We start from the raw sequence: 16,641 nt of genomic DNA on the forward strand, positions 1-16,641 counted from the left end.
TTTGGGTGCAACTAGTTATGGGCAGGCAGGCCTGAGGATATTTTCCAGATGTCTTAAACTATGAAATACATTTTTAAGTAGGTAAATGACAGTTATTCCCCCAAGCAAATAGTTTTTATCAATGTGAATTGCAGCTGTGAATGTGCAAATAAATCTGTATTCTGCAGAGACTTGTATGTATTTGTTAGGTCTCAACTAGTTTTTCCTTGGGTTATTCCTTACCTCCCTCAAGCTGAGGGAGTTAAGCTGTTGTCAAGTTAAGCTGTTGACATGAGTTCTCCCGTCTTTTCTTCATCAGTGTAGAAAACCTGTATTGGTTCCATCAGTTGTTATACACTGCATAGTAGTCACTAATGTTGAAGACAATGTGTGCTTTTGGGAACAGTAAAGGATTATTCCATGCTGGAAAAAGGAAGCACAACGTTTTAACTATGGAGCCTTCTTCGGGGGGTGTTGACACCGAAACGTTTCCTTTCTTCTCTTTTCACCATGGAATAAACCTTTACTTGTTCCTTTACAGCCTACACATGCTGACGCAGCTACCTACTTGTTGAACAGTAAGTAATGGTTGCCCAGATACTGTGAAAGCAATGTTGTGTTTTGAGCCTAAAGGGAAGGGAGATAAGCAGAGAGCAATTCCTTTTCAGTTGTAACAATAGCCATTACAGTGAAGTTTGTTCTTCTTGAAGTGGGTTAAGTACTCTATCACAGGACTGGTGAAGTCAGATAGTACTCTTAAGAAGGTCAACTGAAAGGTCGATCTCCAAGTATTTTTAATGTTTTCCTTCTTGTATCTTTGTCCTTGGTCATGAAATATAGGGACAGAAAATATTTCCTTCCATGTACTATATTGTTATTCACACAAATCAGTGATAATGGTTGCATAGCAAGAAAGTGTTCTAGTTTTGTTATACATTGTTAAAACCAATGAAAACATCTGCTGGCTGATTAATAATCTTTGCAAAACTGTTCTGCTTGAAAACAAAATTCCATTAGAAATTTAAAGTTTTGATAGAAGTTTTCCCAGATAAGCTTCTTTCTTGTTTCCAAATGCTTTGTCCCGATCAATATTACATACAGTAGCCTGCCTGTATTTCAGGCTCAGAATGTTTTTCTTTTGTTCTTTTCAAGACTGTAACATTAATTGTAAAACAATAGCTAGAAAAGCAGACCCCTCCACTGATGGAATAATTCTATACAAGGCTACGTGTTGCAGAATGTCTCAAATGACCATATATGTGTTACTGGAAAGAACAGACCTCTGCTGCAAGTTTAGAGAAATCCCAGAAAACTGGTTCATATAATGCGGCTCAAAGTGTATTGAATTTTCTGCAGAACCACCTAAGGCATCTTTCTTGTTTTACCTTCTTGACCTGTGATTGCAGTTTGCATGTAAAACTTAAGGTGACTGGATCTGTCTCAAATTATTCACTCATGCGGTTGGCCATTTGCTCATTGGTCTCGATTTCCCAGTTGTTGTTGTTTTTTTTTGCTCGTGTCGGCAAGTTTGACGCTTTGGATAAAGTTACAGATCACCAAGGATGAGGATGCATGCCACACAGCATCTCCTACTCTTGCTGAGTGGCCATAAAAGCGTTTGCCTTCTGTTATCTGCTTGGGCTTGGGAAAGATCGAGCCATGAGATGCAAAACATGGTTTTCGAGGTGCTTACTCCTGCAACCGAAAGCATCCTATTTAAATGCTATTGATGCAGCGTCCCCTGGCAACAGAGGATAATAAAAGAACCGGGAACAGATTTAGTGCCGTGAGAGATGGGGGCTGAGTACGAGAAGGAGAGCACCCTCACACAGGCAGCTGGAACCATCTCGGTGTTTTATGTGTGATTGTTCATTTCCATTTCCGTGTGAAGACTTATTACCTGACAGACCCTTTTGCTTTCCCACGTTTCTTTATCCAATTTGAGCAGCAACAGTCGTGTTTTGCATCGAAATGGGTGCCATTCGATGGAGACTTGTTTTGTACCAAGATGCCCCCCATCTTCGAGACTTGGCATGGCTGAAGCAAAGAAAAGAAGTTTGCTTTTAAACAGTTTGGAATTGGAGCAGGATTTAATGAAGGCAGAAGCCCTCGAAAGTATGTAAATATCCTGATAATTTGAATGTAGTAATATATGTGCATCCAGGAAACAGATATGACTGGCTGCAATGACAGAAAGAATAATGCTTGACGAGTGTCGGGTCACCCAGAGTGACACGCTATTGTAGACAGCTCTAATAAAGATACCAGGGTTTAACTAATGAAACTGCTGTCACAGTGTTAACTTTTCCTGTGACAGGAAGGCTGAGATGTGCTGAGTATTATGTTAAGATGGATTGCTGCTTGCATATCTAGATTTTATTTTTATTCCTCTTTTTCAAAGTCAGTTGACGGGGCAAATTCTCATTTGTAGAGAGGCGGGGCAAAATGAGTGCAGTGACTTGCTGAAGAGCGCAGCAGCAGAGCCGCACCCGGGATTTAAACTTGTGATTCTCCTGTTGGGGTCGGTGCAGCACCCATCAGGGTGACCTGTGGCAGCCCTTCTGCCAGTGGCCGCACTACACAGCCAGTCACTGGGAGAAGGGAGAAACCAGTTGACCTGTTGAATTCAGGGGGAAATGTAATTAGGCCAAGTTGCCTAATTGCAGAGAGGAAATTAGCCAACACAGCATGGTTAATAACCCTGCTCTTTTGAAAAGTACTCTAACATGGCAGGGTGGCTCGGTGCCGCACTGGTTAGCATTGCTGACTCACAGTGCTATTATTTGTAATAGCAGTTTAATATTGTTTCAGACAACTGCTTTCAAGCAAGTCTCCCTGCTGCATCGAGGCAGCTTTTTTCTCAGCTTAGTATTTTTTCGGGCGGCTGTATTCAAGCCAGTCTCTCTGCTGCATATAGGCAGCCTTTTTACGGCTGGCATTTCATACATCTCCATTTTTCAGTCAACCTGAATTATTGCTTCCTTGTCTCTCATTAAGCCTCACACCCACCCAGCGATCCCGAAGACTCCTGAGGCTCCTCCGTCAACCTGCACTTAAAGCACAGCTTGTCATTTGTCAAGGCTCCGAGATCTCGGGGAGCACTGCGAAACGTCTGGTTCAGAGGGAAGACGGCCACCTGTGTGCCCAACAAAACCCCTTTTTTTTCTGGATTTCACATCCCAGTACACTTAATTGACATACTGTAAATTGTGCTTCATTTCTTGTGCACATCACGAACACTGCATTTCTATCCATCCATTTTCCAACTGCTTCACCCAATACAGGTTTGCAGGGGAGCCAGAGCCTATCCCTGCAAGCAGCAGGCACAAGGCAGGATACACCCTGGATGGGACACCAGTCTATCACAGGAGAGACACAGACACAAACACACGGGTCCAATTATCTAGATGCCAGTTAGCCTACCAGTATATCTTTAGACTGTCGTAGGGAACCAGAGTATCTGGAGGAATTCTGAAATTCTCTTATTATTATTTATACTTGCATATTTAGACCTGTTGCTGGACGGATCTCAAAGAAAGAAGGTAGCTCAGGAAGAAGGGAACATTTGCTAAACGTCAGAGGATTGCTGACTCAGAAATGATGGGGATTGTATTGTGGTGCTGCATAACCTTTGGTAAATTCTGTTTGAATAGTACAGAGCCAGGGATGCATGAGAAACTGTGTCATAGTCTTTCATTGCACACAAAGGATCTGATTAGCTGGGTCCTGGTTTGCGAATGTGACCTGGCCGGGTCAAAACTGTACTGTTGGGACATGAGTGCGAGTGCTTGCATGTGATGGTGAAAGCTCCTGCAGCTGTTGTAAAATGAACAAATTAGGGTTCCTTTCAGCTCATGGTCCTTCTTCAGGTGTTGTTGCCGGTGTCAATTGTGAAGTGTCTCCCTTTCTGGAGCTTCAGTGGGTTGCCGATGTGCAGCAGTCTTGTCAAGTCGCCCAACAAGCAGCAGAGGGAAGTGGATGGATCTTGCTGATTCCATTCCCTTCACTCCACGTGAATACCAGACATCAATAGAGCTGTTTCAGAGTGTATATGCTAGATATGAGGTTATTTGTAGTTTTTTCTGTATTGTAATGTTGCTGTAAACGTATATTACTGTCTCAGTTGAGACACAATACTGTCATACTATACATTAGATGTGGGAAATTCTGGTAATCAGCCAAAAACATTCATGACGAAAAAGGCAAGTCACCTTATTGTATAATAAATATTCTCACACCAGAACACAAAGCATGGGAATCAATAGCTTTTTTTTTCTTGACAGCCTTATCTGGAGTAACCAGCTAAATGCACTGTGAAATACCCATTCAATTAATTATACTCATTCCAGATAAAACCGGGTTATAAATATATATAACTCTGTTCATCCTCTGTGAACAGTGAGATTGGAATTCTGCGGGAATGGCAGCAGACCTGTGCCTGATGTTAATTGCCAGAGCGCTGAAGCCGTGATGGATGCCCAGATGTGCTGTCAGACCCTCTCATATTCTTTGCCTGCTCTTTACTCTGCTGTTAGAATTGAGATCAATCAAAGACCGTGAAGGTGTGCCCCCTTGACTCTGCAGCAGCTCAGTGTTTATATACTGTATGTGTCTATAGGCATGTAGGCCGGGGGGTTTGGGAAGTGGATTTGGATGCTGGGGTGCGGTGTCAGTGGGATAAGGTCTCCCCTCTCTGGTGGAATACTCCCAACATGCCCAACTCCTCACACCTCCCCCTGGCTGTTTGTTTCTTCTTAACTAAAAATAGCAGCCCACATTTTAGCACGTAGAGTAATCGCGTAAATCACTGTCTAGGTTCTTTGGCACTGTAATTGAAACGATGTGGGCACTGTTATTTCAGTTCGCTGAGCCGAACACCTCTCTTTATTTTGTGTGTTGCATTTAAAAAAGCTATTTTGGTTCAGTTCTGCTGGAATAATACTCAGTTGAACACTTTCCTGTCATTAGCTCTGGGGGTATGGTTGTGATTCAGGGCCTTTGGCATCTTACTTGTATGGGTTCGCACCAGGTGCTCCAATTTCTTCACACCCCCCAGAAAAGACTTGCCTGGGTGTGACTGGCTACTGTAAAGAGCTTCTTTCTCTGTGGGCACCAGTCATTGATGTTATTATGCAACAAGCTGTTTTTTAACCTGAAACCAAATCAGGTGGTGAGTTCGTCAGGCATTGATTATGCAAACGTAGACTGTTAGAATGTGAAAGAAGAATGTGAAAAATGTGGCACCTATTGGTATATTGCAGAGTTGGGCAACCCTGGCTGTGGAAAACTGCAGTCTAGCTGGGCTTATCAAGACAGGGAATCTGAGTTTTGTTAAGGTAATTGGTTCTGTTTAGTCAGGAATAGCCAACTGTTGTGGAGAGCTAGAGTGAGTTGGCATTTTCTTTTCAAATGATCTCTGAACTGATTCATTTAAGGATGTGGTCAACATTAACTTGTTCCAAGTGCTCAGAAATGTATTATTTGTCATGCTGTGGCTCTCTTAACACCAGGGCTGGATACCCCCAACACATTTCTCCAAACTTTGGTTTGAATGGAGTGAGCAGTTGTTTTCTCTGGCCAAAACACTTGAAAGGGTTAAAGACGTGACTCTGTAATGAAATAAGTTAAATGCAGACCAGGGATTAAGATTTTAGATGCACAGACCACAGGAAGAGTAACAGTTATATGCAGTATACTGTACATCTTGCCTTTCATTTGGCGATAGTGGTTTTCATAATAAAAGCAGAAGTGAGAACAGCAGTAGCTCTCTCATTTGAATCTAACCTTACAAGTATAGTATGAAAGTGCTTAGTGGTGTTTGTTGACATTTGAAAGATGGTGGGGACTTGTTTTGTTGATGGAGCAGAACTGCGCCCCAGTCAGCAAGATCTGTGCTAATGAAATTCCTTATGGATGTGCTTGGCATTTGGCACAGACTGGTTACTTCAGAATGTTCAGTAAACAAGGCAAGGCCCTCGATTGAGAGTGGGGTTAATTATTTTGTTAGCTCATGGCTCCTTTTAATCGGTTTCCACAGTCCCGCCAATAGTGAATGATTTACCTCATTCTGAAAGGTTAATAGATTTTGGTCTGCATTGCACTCTTTTAAAAATGATAAATACACCTTGTTACAGGCTAGGGTGAGGGTTTTTTAGCCTTTTTTACTGTGTTCTTTGCCATCTAAGTACAAAAGTATCACCATGAGGGCCTTATGTGGGATTGGAAGTTATTTTATTTTTCTGTTGTGTTGTCTGTTGTGTTCCAAAAATTATTATATCACATTAGTTATTGTCACTGTAGTCTTAAATCATTAAGCTGACTTAATTTTTATGCACAAGAAATTATCCTGTTATATACTGTTATAAACATATACCTTACAATTGGCTTTTCTCCTAACTGGCATGTGTGTGGTAGTGTGCAAATTACATTAAGTCAAATTTAGAAATTACTTGAATTTGATTTCAATTTGTATTGAATTTGTATTTTCAGTCTGTTAAGAACCATTGCTCATGTTGTTACTATATGTTTAATGTTTTGCAAAAACAAAGTATACGCCAGACATTACATGATTTATTTGTTTTCCAGTTTAGAGCAATTACAGTCATCTCTTGGCTCTGTAAGCACACTGGTGCTGGACAAGGTACTCTGTGTATCATGGGGGTTATCGCAGCTTGATTGAATCTGAAAAATATTGTACCTTGAACTTCAAACCTTTCTCAGTAAATAATTTAAACATTGGATAGAATGCTATCCAGATGTATCTTAGAAAACCTCTTTCTATGCTTCAAATTGGTTCATATGTATTACTTTATACAACATTTTATTACAAAACCTTTTGAGAAGAAGTAGTCAGGAAAATCTTTTTTTGCTCATGATATCCAATTCCTCTTCTCTGTGTCTTGACTTTAAAATGACGTGACGTTAGAATTGTGTCAGTGGAGTTACAAACGACTGCTTCTTCAGCCTTGTTGCTGTTGTTAATAATAATAAATGCTTGCTGGAGCTTCTTTAGCTTCATATTACGGATATCTCTCTGCTTGCAGCAGCAGCCTTTTTAATGAATTTTGCCTGTATTTGCGAGAGGTTATCTGTGTTTTTGGTAATGTACTGTGACACATACTGAAAAATTAATCTCGGTAAATGAAAAGCCCACATTGTATATTTGAAGGTGGGATCATTACGGTGTCAAGTAGGACAGAGCAGACTTCCGTATAACTGGAAGTCCTACCGGTTTCATAGGATAGGGCCCTCAGCAACATCCTCAGCCTCGTCTTGTGATTTTGAAATTGAATTTGTTGGTTTTTTTAAAAAGTGGATTTGTATTGGACATATTGAACTGATCCTTGCTCCCGCTTGTCTTTGAATTCAGGGTGGTGTTGAAACAACTGCTCCCACCTGCCCCTGGCATGGAGGAATGACACGAGCTCCTGGAAGGCAGCAGTTTTCGGCCCCTCGCTCGTCTGATGGTGCATCATGGAGCTGAAGGTCTGGGTGGACGGGGTCCAGAGAATTGTTTGCGGCGTCACAGAAGCCACGACCTGCCAGGAGGTGGTGATCGCACTCGCCCAAGCGATAGGTGAGAATGAATGAAGTCGGATGTACTGTATACAGCCGGGAAGAGTGGTCCAACCTTCCACACTGTTCTGCACGTTAAAGAGGACTCTCCTCCGAAAGACAAGCCATTTTACTATACCCAGCTGAAGTCCCGGATATTCGTTAGTTTAGTTTCTGGAAGACGTGGTCTTACTGTCGTCGGAACAAAATTCAAACCTGTTTTATCGGTAACTGACATTCTCTGCTTTGGTTTTCCTTTGAAACAGCAGAAGGTATTATTTTTTTTTCTCCACCAACCTGTGTAGATATTATGTTAGATATACAAAGAAAGACTCAAAGCTTTGAAAGAGCAGAATTTTGATCTGTTTATTTAGAGCTGCAGCTGAAGTATAAGAAACTTGTGGGTTTCCTTGGCTCTCTTAAATAAAAATAAGAACCTAACAGTGTGTAACTCATCTTCTTTTTAAATGCTGCAGACAATTTATCAATGGTACTGGAGGGATCGTTTCCATTTCTTGTTTGCAGGCTTTGGGTCTGTTTCCTGTTATTTGAAGCCATTCCTAATTGGGCTAAATCACAGTGTCTGTGTGTGCATGGAGCCAGTGTCCTCCTAACCCCAGGGAGTGGGCTTTGCTTCCATAACCTCAAGCTCTTTACTGGTCACATTTCAGGCCCAGTTTGTAAGGGAGAATAATTAAAAGCAAGAGATGAAATAGTTTCAGATGTGACTTTTAATTTTCTGGAGGAAATCTGGGGCTTTGGTGCTTCATGACTCAGCTGCTGTTATTTCCCATCCCAGAGTGGTAGTTTTGGTTTAATCACGTCGTTCCACCTCTCTCTCACCCACCCATCCCTAGCCAGCTGTTCGTGCCAGCTCTGTTGCTCTCTAACCCAGTTTTTACACAAGTTAAACAACACAAGTCACGTCACAGAATCCGGTCTTCATTTTTGGAGAATTAAAATTAATTTGTCGATATATTGCTCGATCCACTTCAACACTTTTCACCTAGGAAAGACGTAATTTTGTAACTGTATAGATTTATAAACAGAGCAAAATGCGGTTCAGATGATATTTAGAACAAAAGCACAAAACAATAAGGAAATAGTGTCCAATACCAGTGCAGGTTCTTCACACTCAAAAACTTGCGTTTGCTATCAACACTGAGTCACTTCTATCATATTAGTGTTTCCAAGGACCTGTCATAAAACTGTTTTGCTATTAAGCCTGTTTTATTACGCTTTGTATAACTTTGTATAATCTGAGATTTCTGTCTTAAAGAATAGTTTGCAGTTAGTCAAAGAATAGAATGAATATTTTGGAAATTTGTTAATGCTGATAGTATTCTCTCTTAAAATGAGTGTTTTTTTTAAAGGATCCATTTTTGTCAAATGAATGTTCTTTATTTTTCATGTATTTATTTCCTGATTTGCACTGTAAGTGTTAATACCTCTGATGCAAAGGTTTACATTGTGCTTTCTATGTTAAGAATGTAGCAAAGTATGCATTTTACCCAGAAGTACAGACAACAGTCTTGTTTTTCTGACTGTGTTATGTGGTATCTGTTGATGAGCACTGTCTCTTTCACTGAATGTTAAGGCAATGGTAGTGGCCATTAGTGCTCACTTAGAAGGTCTTCAGTTTTCCTCGGCCATTCAGTGGGCTGTGTGTATGAGGCAGTCCAGTGGAACATCGTAAGTGCACCTGGCTCGTTGTTTTGTCCTAAGAACCACGCTTCCTGAATAAATGGATGCAAAGTACAAAAAGACAATGACAAAATGTGAAAGCACCACTTGACAGCATGCATGTTTCTGTCGGGTAAGCTTATCAACCCTGAATGAGGTGGGGACTTGCTCATTGTCACACGGTCTTTAAAGGTCTTCCAGAGACAGTGTGTTTTCTGCTGCTTATATGCATTGCAATCATAAAGTTTCGAACAGCTGTGTTTTATATAAATTATGTAGTAGGCTGTTCTCTGCAGTCTAGGTTATTTTCCTGCATGTATTTATTTTTTCCATTTCTTCAGCATCATCCACTAATACCACTAACTGTGAGTGCAGTAATAAGAAACAGCTTAGAAAAAAGCTAGGCAATGCAGAATACTGTTGGGGCATATTGCATTTATATAAAGTTATGAGCTTATTTAAAGTTACAAGTGAATTGTGTACACTGTTAAACTTCATCCGCATAGAATAGCTATTTTTAAAACACTTCTGATTATGATCCTTTGTTTCTAAACAAGATGATTAGGACTACATCATCCCATCTGATTCAAGAGCAGAGCTTGTATATGTTCAGTAATAACTGGATTTTTGTCCTACTGCATATTTGCAAATTTCCCTTCTTTGAAGTAATGGATATATATGCTGTAGGTTTACATTGCAGTTTCTCAAAAGCTGGACTCTAGTCCTTGTCTGCATCTTGACATTTTTCTTGTGAATTCTCTATAGTTTATCATCTGTAAGGAAAGGCAGGCAGTGACTTATTCATGCTGTTAACACAGAATGCAATATGCTTTTTTACCATTTTGTCCTGCTTTATTTCATCTTGTTGTGCATAACTTAATAGATTTTGGATCAAATGTGTCTGACATAAAGTAAGACGGCCAAACACCAGTGAACCAGTAGTAATTAATCTTTTCAAGTGAATAAGGAGTGAAGGATCCAAGCAGACAGTCTGAAAATCAGCTGGAGGTAGAACAAATCATATTCTCCCCAAATCCCTCTGAGAATGGGCAATAATCACAACCCCTACCAAAGCAGCACTGTGAGTCTGCTGCCGTTACTTAAAGCAATTCGTATTAGTTGAAAACATTTTACTGACATAGCGTTCTATCTCATGTGCACAATAAAAAATGAAGCAGATTCACAGGTTCTGTGAAACTGTAGTGAAGATGATCAGATTATTCCTTTCCATGCTGTCTTGTGACGTCATTGAGTTTTCCTGTGGCAATTGTCTTATAACACTGTTCCGTCTTGTCAGGCATTCATTATTTCCACTGAGCTCATCCACATTCCTCAAAGTTGTCTTTGTTAATCAACTGATGGATATCCCTCTAAAATAGAATGAAAAAGAAATTTGGCCAGTCACATCTTCTCAGACTGCATTTCTACAGCATCTTACTGTCTTGTCTTTTCAGGTCTGGATTTTTTATTTTTAGCACATCATTGGACGTGCCGTTGAATTAATTTTTGTCTGACATGGCAAAGGGGTTGTACCGTGTGAGAGATGGGTTTTGCAGCTCCGTTAAGCTCTATCGTCCAATTAACTTTTTTCTTTGTTTTCATAGAATTTTCTTCGGGTTTAGTACTATTTCCTGCACTGTATTCTCAAAGGAATTTGTTGCCAGGGCAGTTGAATCATTTTCTCATCATGTACCGTACGTTGCCACAGCTGTGGGCATTAGATCAGCATTTGTCACGATCAACCGTATTCTTGATTTTACTTGTCTCGTCCTGGCAGTCAGAATACCACAATGCTACTGGACGGGAATTATTAGGCTATTAAAAATGTAAGTTAAGAGTCATACCTGTGGCTTTTAATTCAAATTTCTTCCCTGGGCTTGCTCTGGAGAAATAAAATTCCCATAGTCCTGCCCCTTTTGTGTGAGAAGTAAGATAATAGATTCTTTAAAATATCAGTTTTATTATAGAATCTTCCATTTATATTCATTAATATGTGAGCCTATGTAGTGATTCAGTTCCAAAGACACAGAAACAGAATCCTTCACTCTTACACACTGTGTAGGTCTTCAGCTACTAAGGATTTGCCGTAGTTTTCCATTTGTGACTGTTCAGTAGGTGAGGCTGGTTTCATTGTTGATTGCTACTAATGCAGTTTAATAAGCCATATTCATGAACTGCTTTATGAAAAAGTGGTAAATCGCAGTGCAAAACTGATCCTATTAATTTACTGCCTCAATGCACTGCACCCTTTTGGAGTGAATCCCATAAATCTTTAACAAAACCAAACAAAAATGGAGGAAGTCAAATGTTGAAACTTACTTAGTTTTTTTTTACATATTTATGTTTCATTTTCTGAATGTTAGACTGGCATCAACAGAGTTCTGACTACAGAGTGAGAAGGTTGAGTAATTAGCTGAAAACTAAATTATATGCACTGGAAAATGACAAAGCTTTATTCAGGACAGGCATGAATTGCCTCTTCCCTCCTCTTGCTGGTAATGGTCTGATTAGCTTGAGGTTGATTGACAGGTAGTTATTAAGGGAGGGGAAGCAGCTGGCCAAAGCTACAACTTCAGTATGAGCGCTGATTAAACCGGCTCCACCATTCAAGCCACTTTATCTCATGTTTCTTCTACATTCGCGGGGATACTTCACAAAACCACAGCATGAATTGTACATTAGTAATGGAAAATAGGATCTTAGGCTGTTGAAACATTTGAAGCCCCCTTGGGTATAATTCGAGTGTGCACATCTTAAAATGTAAAAAAGAGGATTGCATGTGGTTCCTAAAGGCTTTTCTACATGCAATTATTTTTTTTATGCTGGAAAATTCCACAAAGTCTTTCAAAACAAAGCTGGCTTGTTTTACACCTCGTGCTTAAACGCGTTTATAGCAAGATGTCCTGTACAATCTGGCACTTCCCTGAGGCGCTGACGGCCCCGCTTCTCTGCTTGTAGGTCGGACTGGAAGGTACACGCTGATCGAGAAGTGGAGGGAGACCGAGAGACACCTAGCTCCGCACGAGAACCCCATCATCTCCCTGAATAAATGGGGCCAGTACGCCAGCGACGTTCAGCTCATCCTGAAGAGGACCGGGCCCTCGCTGAGCGAGAGGCCCACCTCGGACAGCATGGCTCGCATCCCGGAGAGGACTTTGTACCGGCAGAGCCTACCCCCTCTGGCCAAGCTCCGGCCCCAGAGCGACAAGTCGCTGAAGCGCAAGGAGCCCAAACGGAAGTCGTTGACCTTCACGGGCGGCGCCAAGGGCCTGTTGGACATCTTCGGGAAGGGCAAGGAGGCCGAGGGGAAGCACAAGGCGCTGAACGGTAACTCCCCGCGGGCCGGCACGGAGGAGCTGTGCAGGCTGGTCAAGCTGCAGAAGGAGAAGCTGCAGGCCCTGGAACAGCGGCTGGAGAGCCACGAGGCCGAGCTGCGGCTCTGGGCCGAGAGGAACGGCGGGGGCGCCGGCGGCCTGGAGGAGGAGGTCCTGCGGCTGGAGCAGCGGGTGAAGAAGAACGAGGTGGAGATCGAGGAGGAGGAGTTCTGGGAGAACGAGCTGCAGATCGAGCAGGAGAACGAGAAGCAGCTGAGGGAGCAGCTGCAGGACATGAGGCGCCGGATCCAGGAGTGCGAGGGCAAGCTGGCGGAGTACCTGGCCAAGATCCAGGGCATGGACGCGGGCATCGAGGCCGAGAAGCTCCAGCAGGAGATGCAGGAGACGCAGCAGGTCGACGAGGAGGAGGTGAAGGCGAAGATCCTGAAGGCGAAGAGGGAGCTGGAGAGCCAGGCGCAGCACACGGCCAGGCTAGAGAGCAGCTGCCGAGCAGTTGAGAGGTCTCTCGGACAGGCCACCAGGAGGTTGCAGGTAAGATGGACAAAAGTGATGCGTGGTGTGATTGGTAAGTGGTCCAAAAGGAACTGTTTTAGAGAATGAAAATATATATTAAGTGCCTGAAGTCAGAAAATCCTCCCTGAAAACAAAAAAATATTTTGTTTACTGTTGTGGTCACATACAGTGTGTGTGTGGTGACTGCAGTGACTATAATCTATAATCTATTCAAATTTAGTAAATTGTTCTTTTTTTCCCTTTTCCCTCATCACTTTCTTTAGATGGGTAGAGTACAAGACTTTCCTTCTTTGTCCTCCCATATTTGAGTGAGATTGCATTGTTTGCCATTGAGAATTGGAGAAAACATAAATTTAAAATGATCTGCTCTCGAGTTTAAGCTGCTCTTCAGTAATTTGAATTGTACTTTAACCATTTGTTTATTTAGATCTGCCACACTACATTGGGCTTTGTTTGTTGATGACACAACTTGATGGTTGAAACTTTTAGTACAATTCTAACAGTATGTTTATTTTATTAAAAAAGGAACTTTTTTCTTTTACCAGGACACAGCCAAACTATAGATTGGAATTTTTTTTTTTAAATCACCCCAAGGAGTCTCCATCTTACTTAATCATATGTCACTCCCCTTCTCTGGCCTTTTCACTAATTTCTTCTTGTGCTATTGCTGAGAGAGCATCCAGGGTGATGTGATAGGACTTCTCACTTGGAGGTTTGAATGGACTTTACAGATCACAGCCCTTGTCTTCACCCCCAAGTTATTCTTACTACGTGTCAGATGGAAGCAGCAGGCACACAGGACGTTTGCCTACATATGGACCTTTTGTCCAGTTTTGAAGTCCTTTGGGCATGGGCTTGTCTGTGCCAACACAGCTTTCACGATCCAGAAAAGCACTTAACACAAGGAAAGGACTATCTTGCATGAGGCCTACAGGCGGTGAGCAGTGTCAGTATATCCTAGCGTCACAAAAAGGCCCCCCTACTCTATATGTGTAACTGATTTTTTTTCCAACCAGTAAACTCACGTGAGTGGTGATTGAATTCGATTTCAACCTGGATTATACCACCACCTAACTGTGACCTGTATTCCCCAGTTGCTAGTGCACAATTGACTGACAGCAAAGGCCAGGTGGGATAAGTCAGGAGCTCTTTCTTGCTCTCAGCGGCCTCCCTGGAGCTGGCAGGCTTATAGGACTGTCTGTGAGGGAGGCACATGTCTCTTCTTCAGTTCGGCACTGAATCTCCCGCTCCGGGCTATGGTGCCTGTGGTGTTTCATGAAATGAGTGGCTTGAAGGTATTATTATGTTGTCGCAAGCGAATCAGAAATCCCTAGTCTTGCCACGTGTGAGAGTTTGTGCGAATTTTTGATGAGAAAGCAGCCCTTCCTGCTCACTAGTTCTTGTGGGCATATGAGAAACATGTTCTCCTAACAACATTTATTATGAGTGTATTTTAGTTGGTTAGAAGGTTGCTCTTTTTTTCCAATACTTAATTGTATCCAAGAACTGAAAATATTTATTAATCCTTCACTTGGTCTAAAACACGTCTACAGTGCATTCAGAATCGCAGTCAATGACGAATATGGAGCTATGCATACATTGAAACGATCTCTTTTGTGTTGTAAATTGGAGGTTGTACATGTTACTATGTACTTGGTAGTTTCAATGTGGTTTGAGAATCACTCATCATTGCCAATTCATTATAACCCAAAATACAAACATAGCACTGCAGTGCCCCTTTAAAAAATTGTTTAAACAATCATGAGGATGTGTTGTCTTTCTTTTACTCTAGCTGCTTGTGATCAGCGTATAGCACGCGGCTTTTGGAGCAGTGTGAAACCGGAAAACCCGCTCCGGTCCCATTGCTCTCTGTGCGCGTGAGTAGCCGATGTGCTAGATGCTCACTTCTGTGTGCGCTGAATTGTCCCCCCAGGAGAAGGAGCAGGAGCTCGAGCAGCTCACCAAGGAGCTGAGGCAAGTGAACCTGCAGCAGTTCATTCAGCAGACCGGAGCCAAGGTCACCGTGCTGCCAGCGGAGCCCAGCCTGGAAGAGTCGGCCCTGTCAGAGCTGGGGAAAGGTGACTACCAGGAGCTCCCCAAACGGGCTACACGGGCTGTATGGCCCCCTCTCCTTCGTAACCTTTCTTATGTTCTAAACGAAGCAGATTTCCAACCACGGACTCGTTACTTTTTTTTGATCCATGCGCTGAACAGCACGTTTCTATGAATCAGGGAATATATGAATCTTAACAAGCTCTGACTACAGTGATAGAACATGGACCTTTCTAAAAAGACAGCTAATCCTGCTTTGTTTATAATTACCCAATGGCAAGGGCTAATGTTTATTTCTTCATCCATGTTGTTCCTTGGTTTATTAACAGTGATCTTGTATATATATGGCTGACTGCCATTTTGAATTATCAGTCTTCTTTTTGTCTTTTTTAAGAGATACAACATTAATGCAAGTGAGATAATGTTTCCTGTCGAATATATTCACTCCCATATAATAATAATAATAATGTTTCTTTATTAGCCCTATACAATTTCTTGCATTAGGAATTCGTCTTTTCGCATACCCCATCTTTTTCTCCACAGAGACACAGACACACATACAGGGAGAAGCTTGGGGTCAGAGCGCAGGGTCTGCCATTGTACGGCGCCCCTGGAGCAGTTGGGGTTAAGGGTCTTGCTCAGGGGCCCAACAGAGTAGGATTCCTCTGCCGGCCGCGGGATTTGAACCGGTAACCTTCCAGTCACAGGCGCAGATCCTGAGCCCCAGAGCCACCGCTCCGCCCATTAGAAATGTGAAGTGTTTAAGCATTGCTTCTTATGAGCATTGATGAACACTAAGGTGATAGAGACAAGGCTCCTTTTAGAATACTGCTTTGCTTATAACTAATTCATTTCGTGGACAGATGAGAAGCAGTACTTCTGATTGCAACAATTTCTACTTAATCCCTTTTCTCAGGAGCAACAGCTGACTGTCAGTGCAAAGTCTTATGAAAAGTCCTGTGGTTCCATTAGTCACTCTGAGTTTATTACTCATAGTGCACTTTGTTTGATTCTTTCATTGGCTTTCAAGAATGATCAAGAGGAGTCAGAAGAGGGATTTGGATTTGTACACATGAATACACCAGCATATGGGTAGCTGGACTGGATGGAGCTGAGAGAAATGTCTCTGAGCTAAGCTCAGACATCGTCTGTGGTGTCTTATCCTGCATATTATTGCTCTGTTGCTTCGGGAAGAAATTTCCTCAGAATGTTAACGGTAGAGTGGGCTGAAATAAATGTATTGTCTTATTTAGTGTGTCCAGTGAGCTAAACAAAAAGTCTGATGTGCCATTATCATCTCCTGACATGTCATTACAGCCACCTGCTGGTGACTTGGGGTACAGCAGCTCTGGTTTTCTTCACTGGTTTTAAATCCACAAGTTGCAGTGAATTGACAGACCTTAATAGAATTAGTAGTCTTCATCTGTTTGTGTTTCATGATTCTCAGTGATATATCATATACTTCTACATGTAGTAAATACAAACAAATGTTTGGTGGTGTTTTTGTGAAGGGTTTCTTGCCTTT

The 16,641-nt window shown here is 42.0% G+C and overlaps 1 protein-coding gene across 3 annotated transcripts in view; it reads left to right on the forward strand.

The window, feature by feature from the left end:
* Positions 1 to 16,641, forward strand: part of rassf8b (Ras association domain family member 8b) — a 60,777-nt gene that overhangs the window by 39,384 nt on the left and 4,752 nt on the right. For all 3 annotated transcript variants that reach the window (XM_006633154.3, XM_015352137.2, XM_015352136.2), the window contains exons 2-4: positions 7,349 to 7,555; positions 12,175 to 13,082; positions 14,998 to 15,142. In XM_006633154.3, the coding sequence (XP_006633217.1) occupies positions 7,453 to 7,555; positions 12,175 to 13,082; positions 14,998 to 15,142 (1,156 nt within the window). In that variant the 5' untranslated portion in view covers positions 7,349 to 7,452. The remainder of the gene's footprint in view (positions 1 to 7,348; positions 7,556 to 12,174; positions 13,083 to 14,997; positions 15,143 to 16,641) is intronic.

This window comes from Lepisosteus oculatus, chromosome 7 (genome assembly GCF_040954835.1).
Source record: "Lepisosteus oculatus isolate fLepOcu1 chromosome 7, fLepOcu1.hap2, whole genome shotgun sequence".
Classification (NCBI taxonomy): domain Eukaryota; kingdom Metazoa; phylum Chordata; class Actinopteri; order Semionotiformes; family Lepisosteidae; genus Lepisosteus; species Lepisosteus oculatus.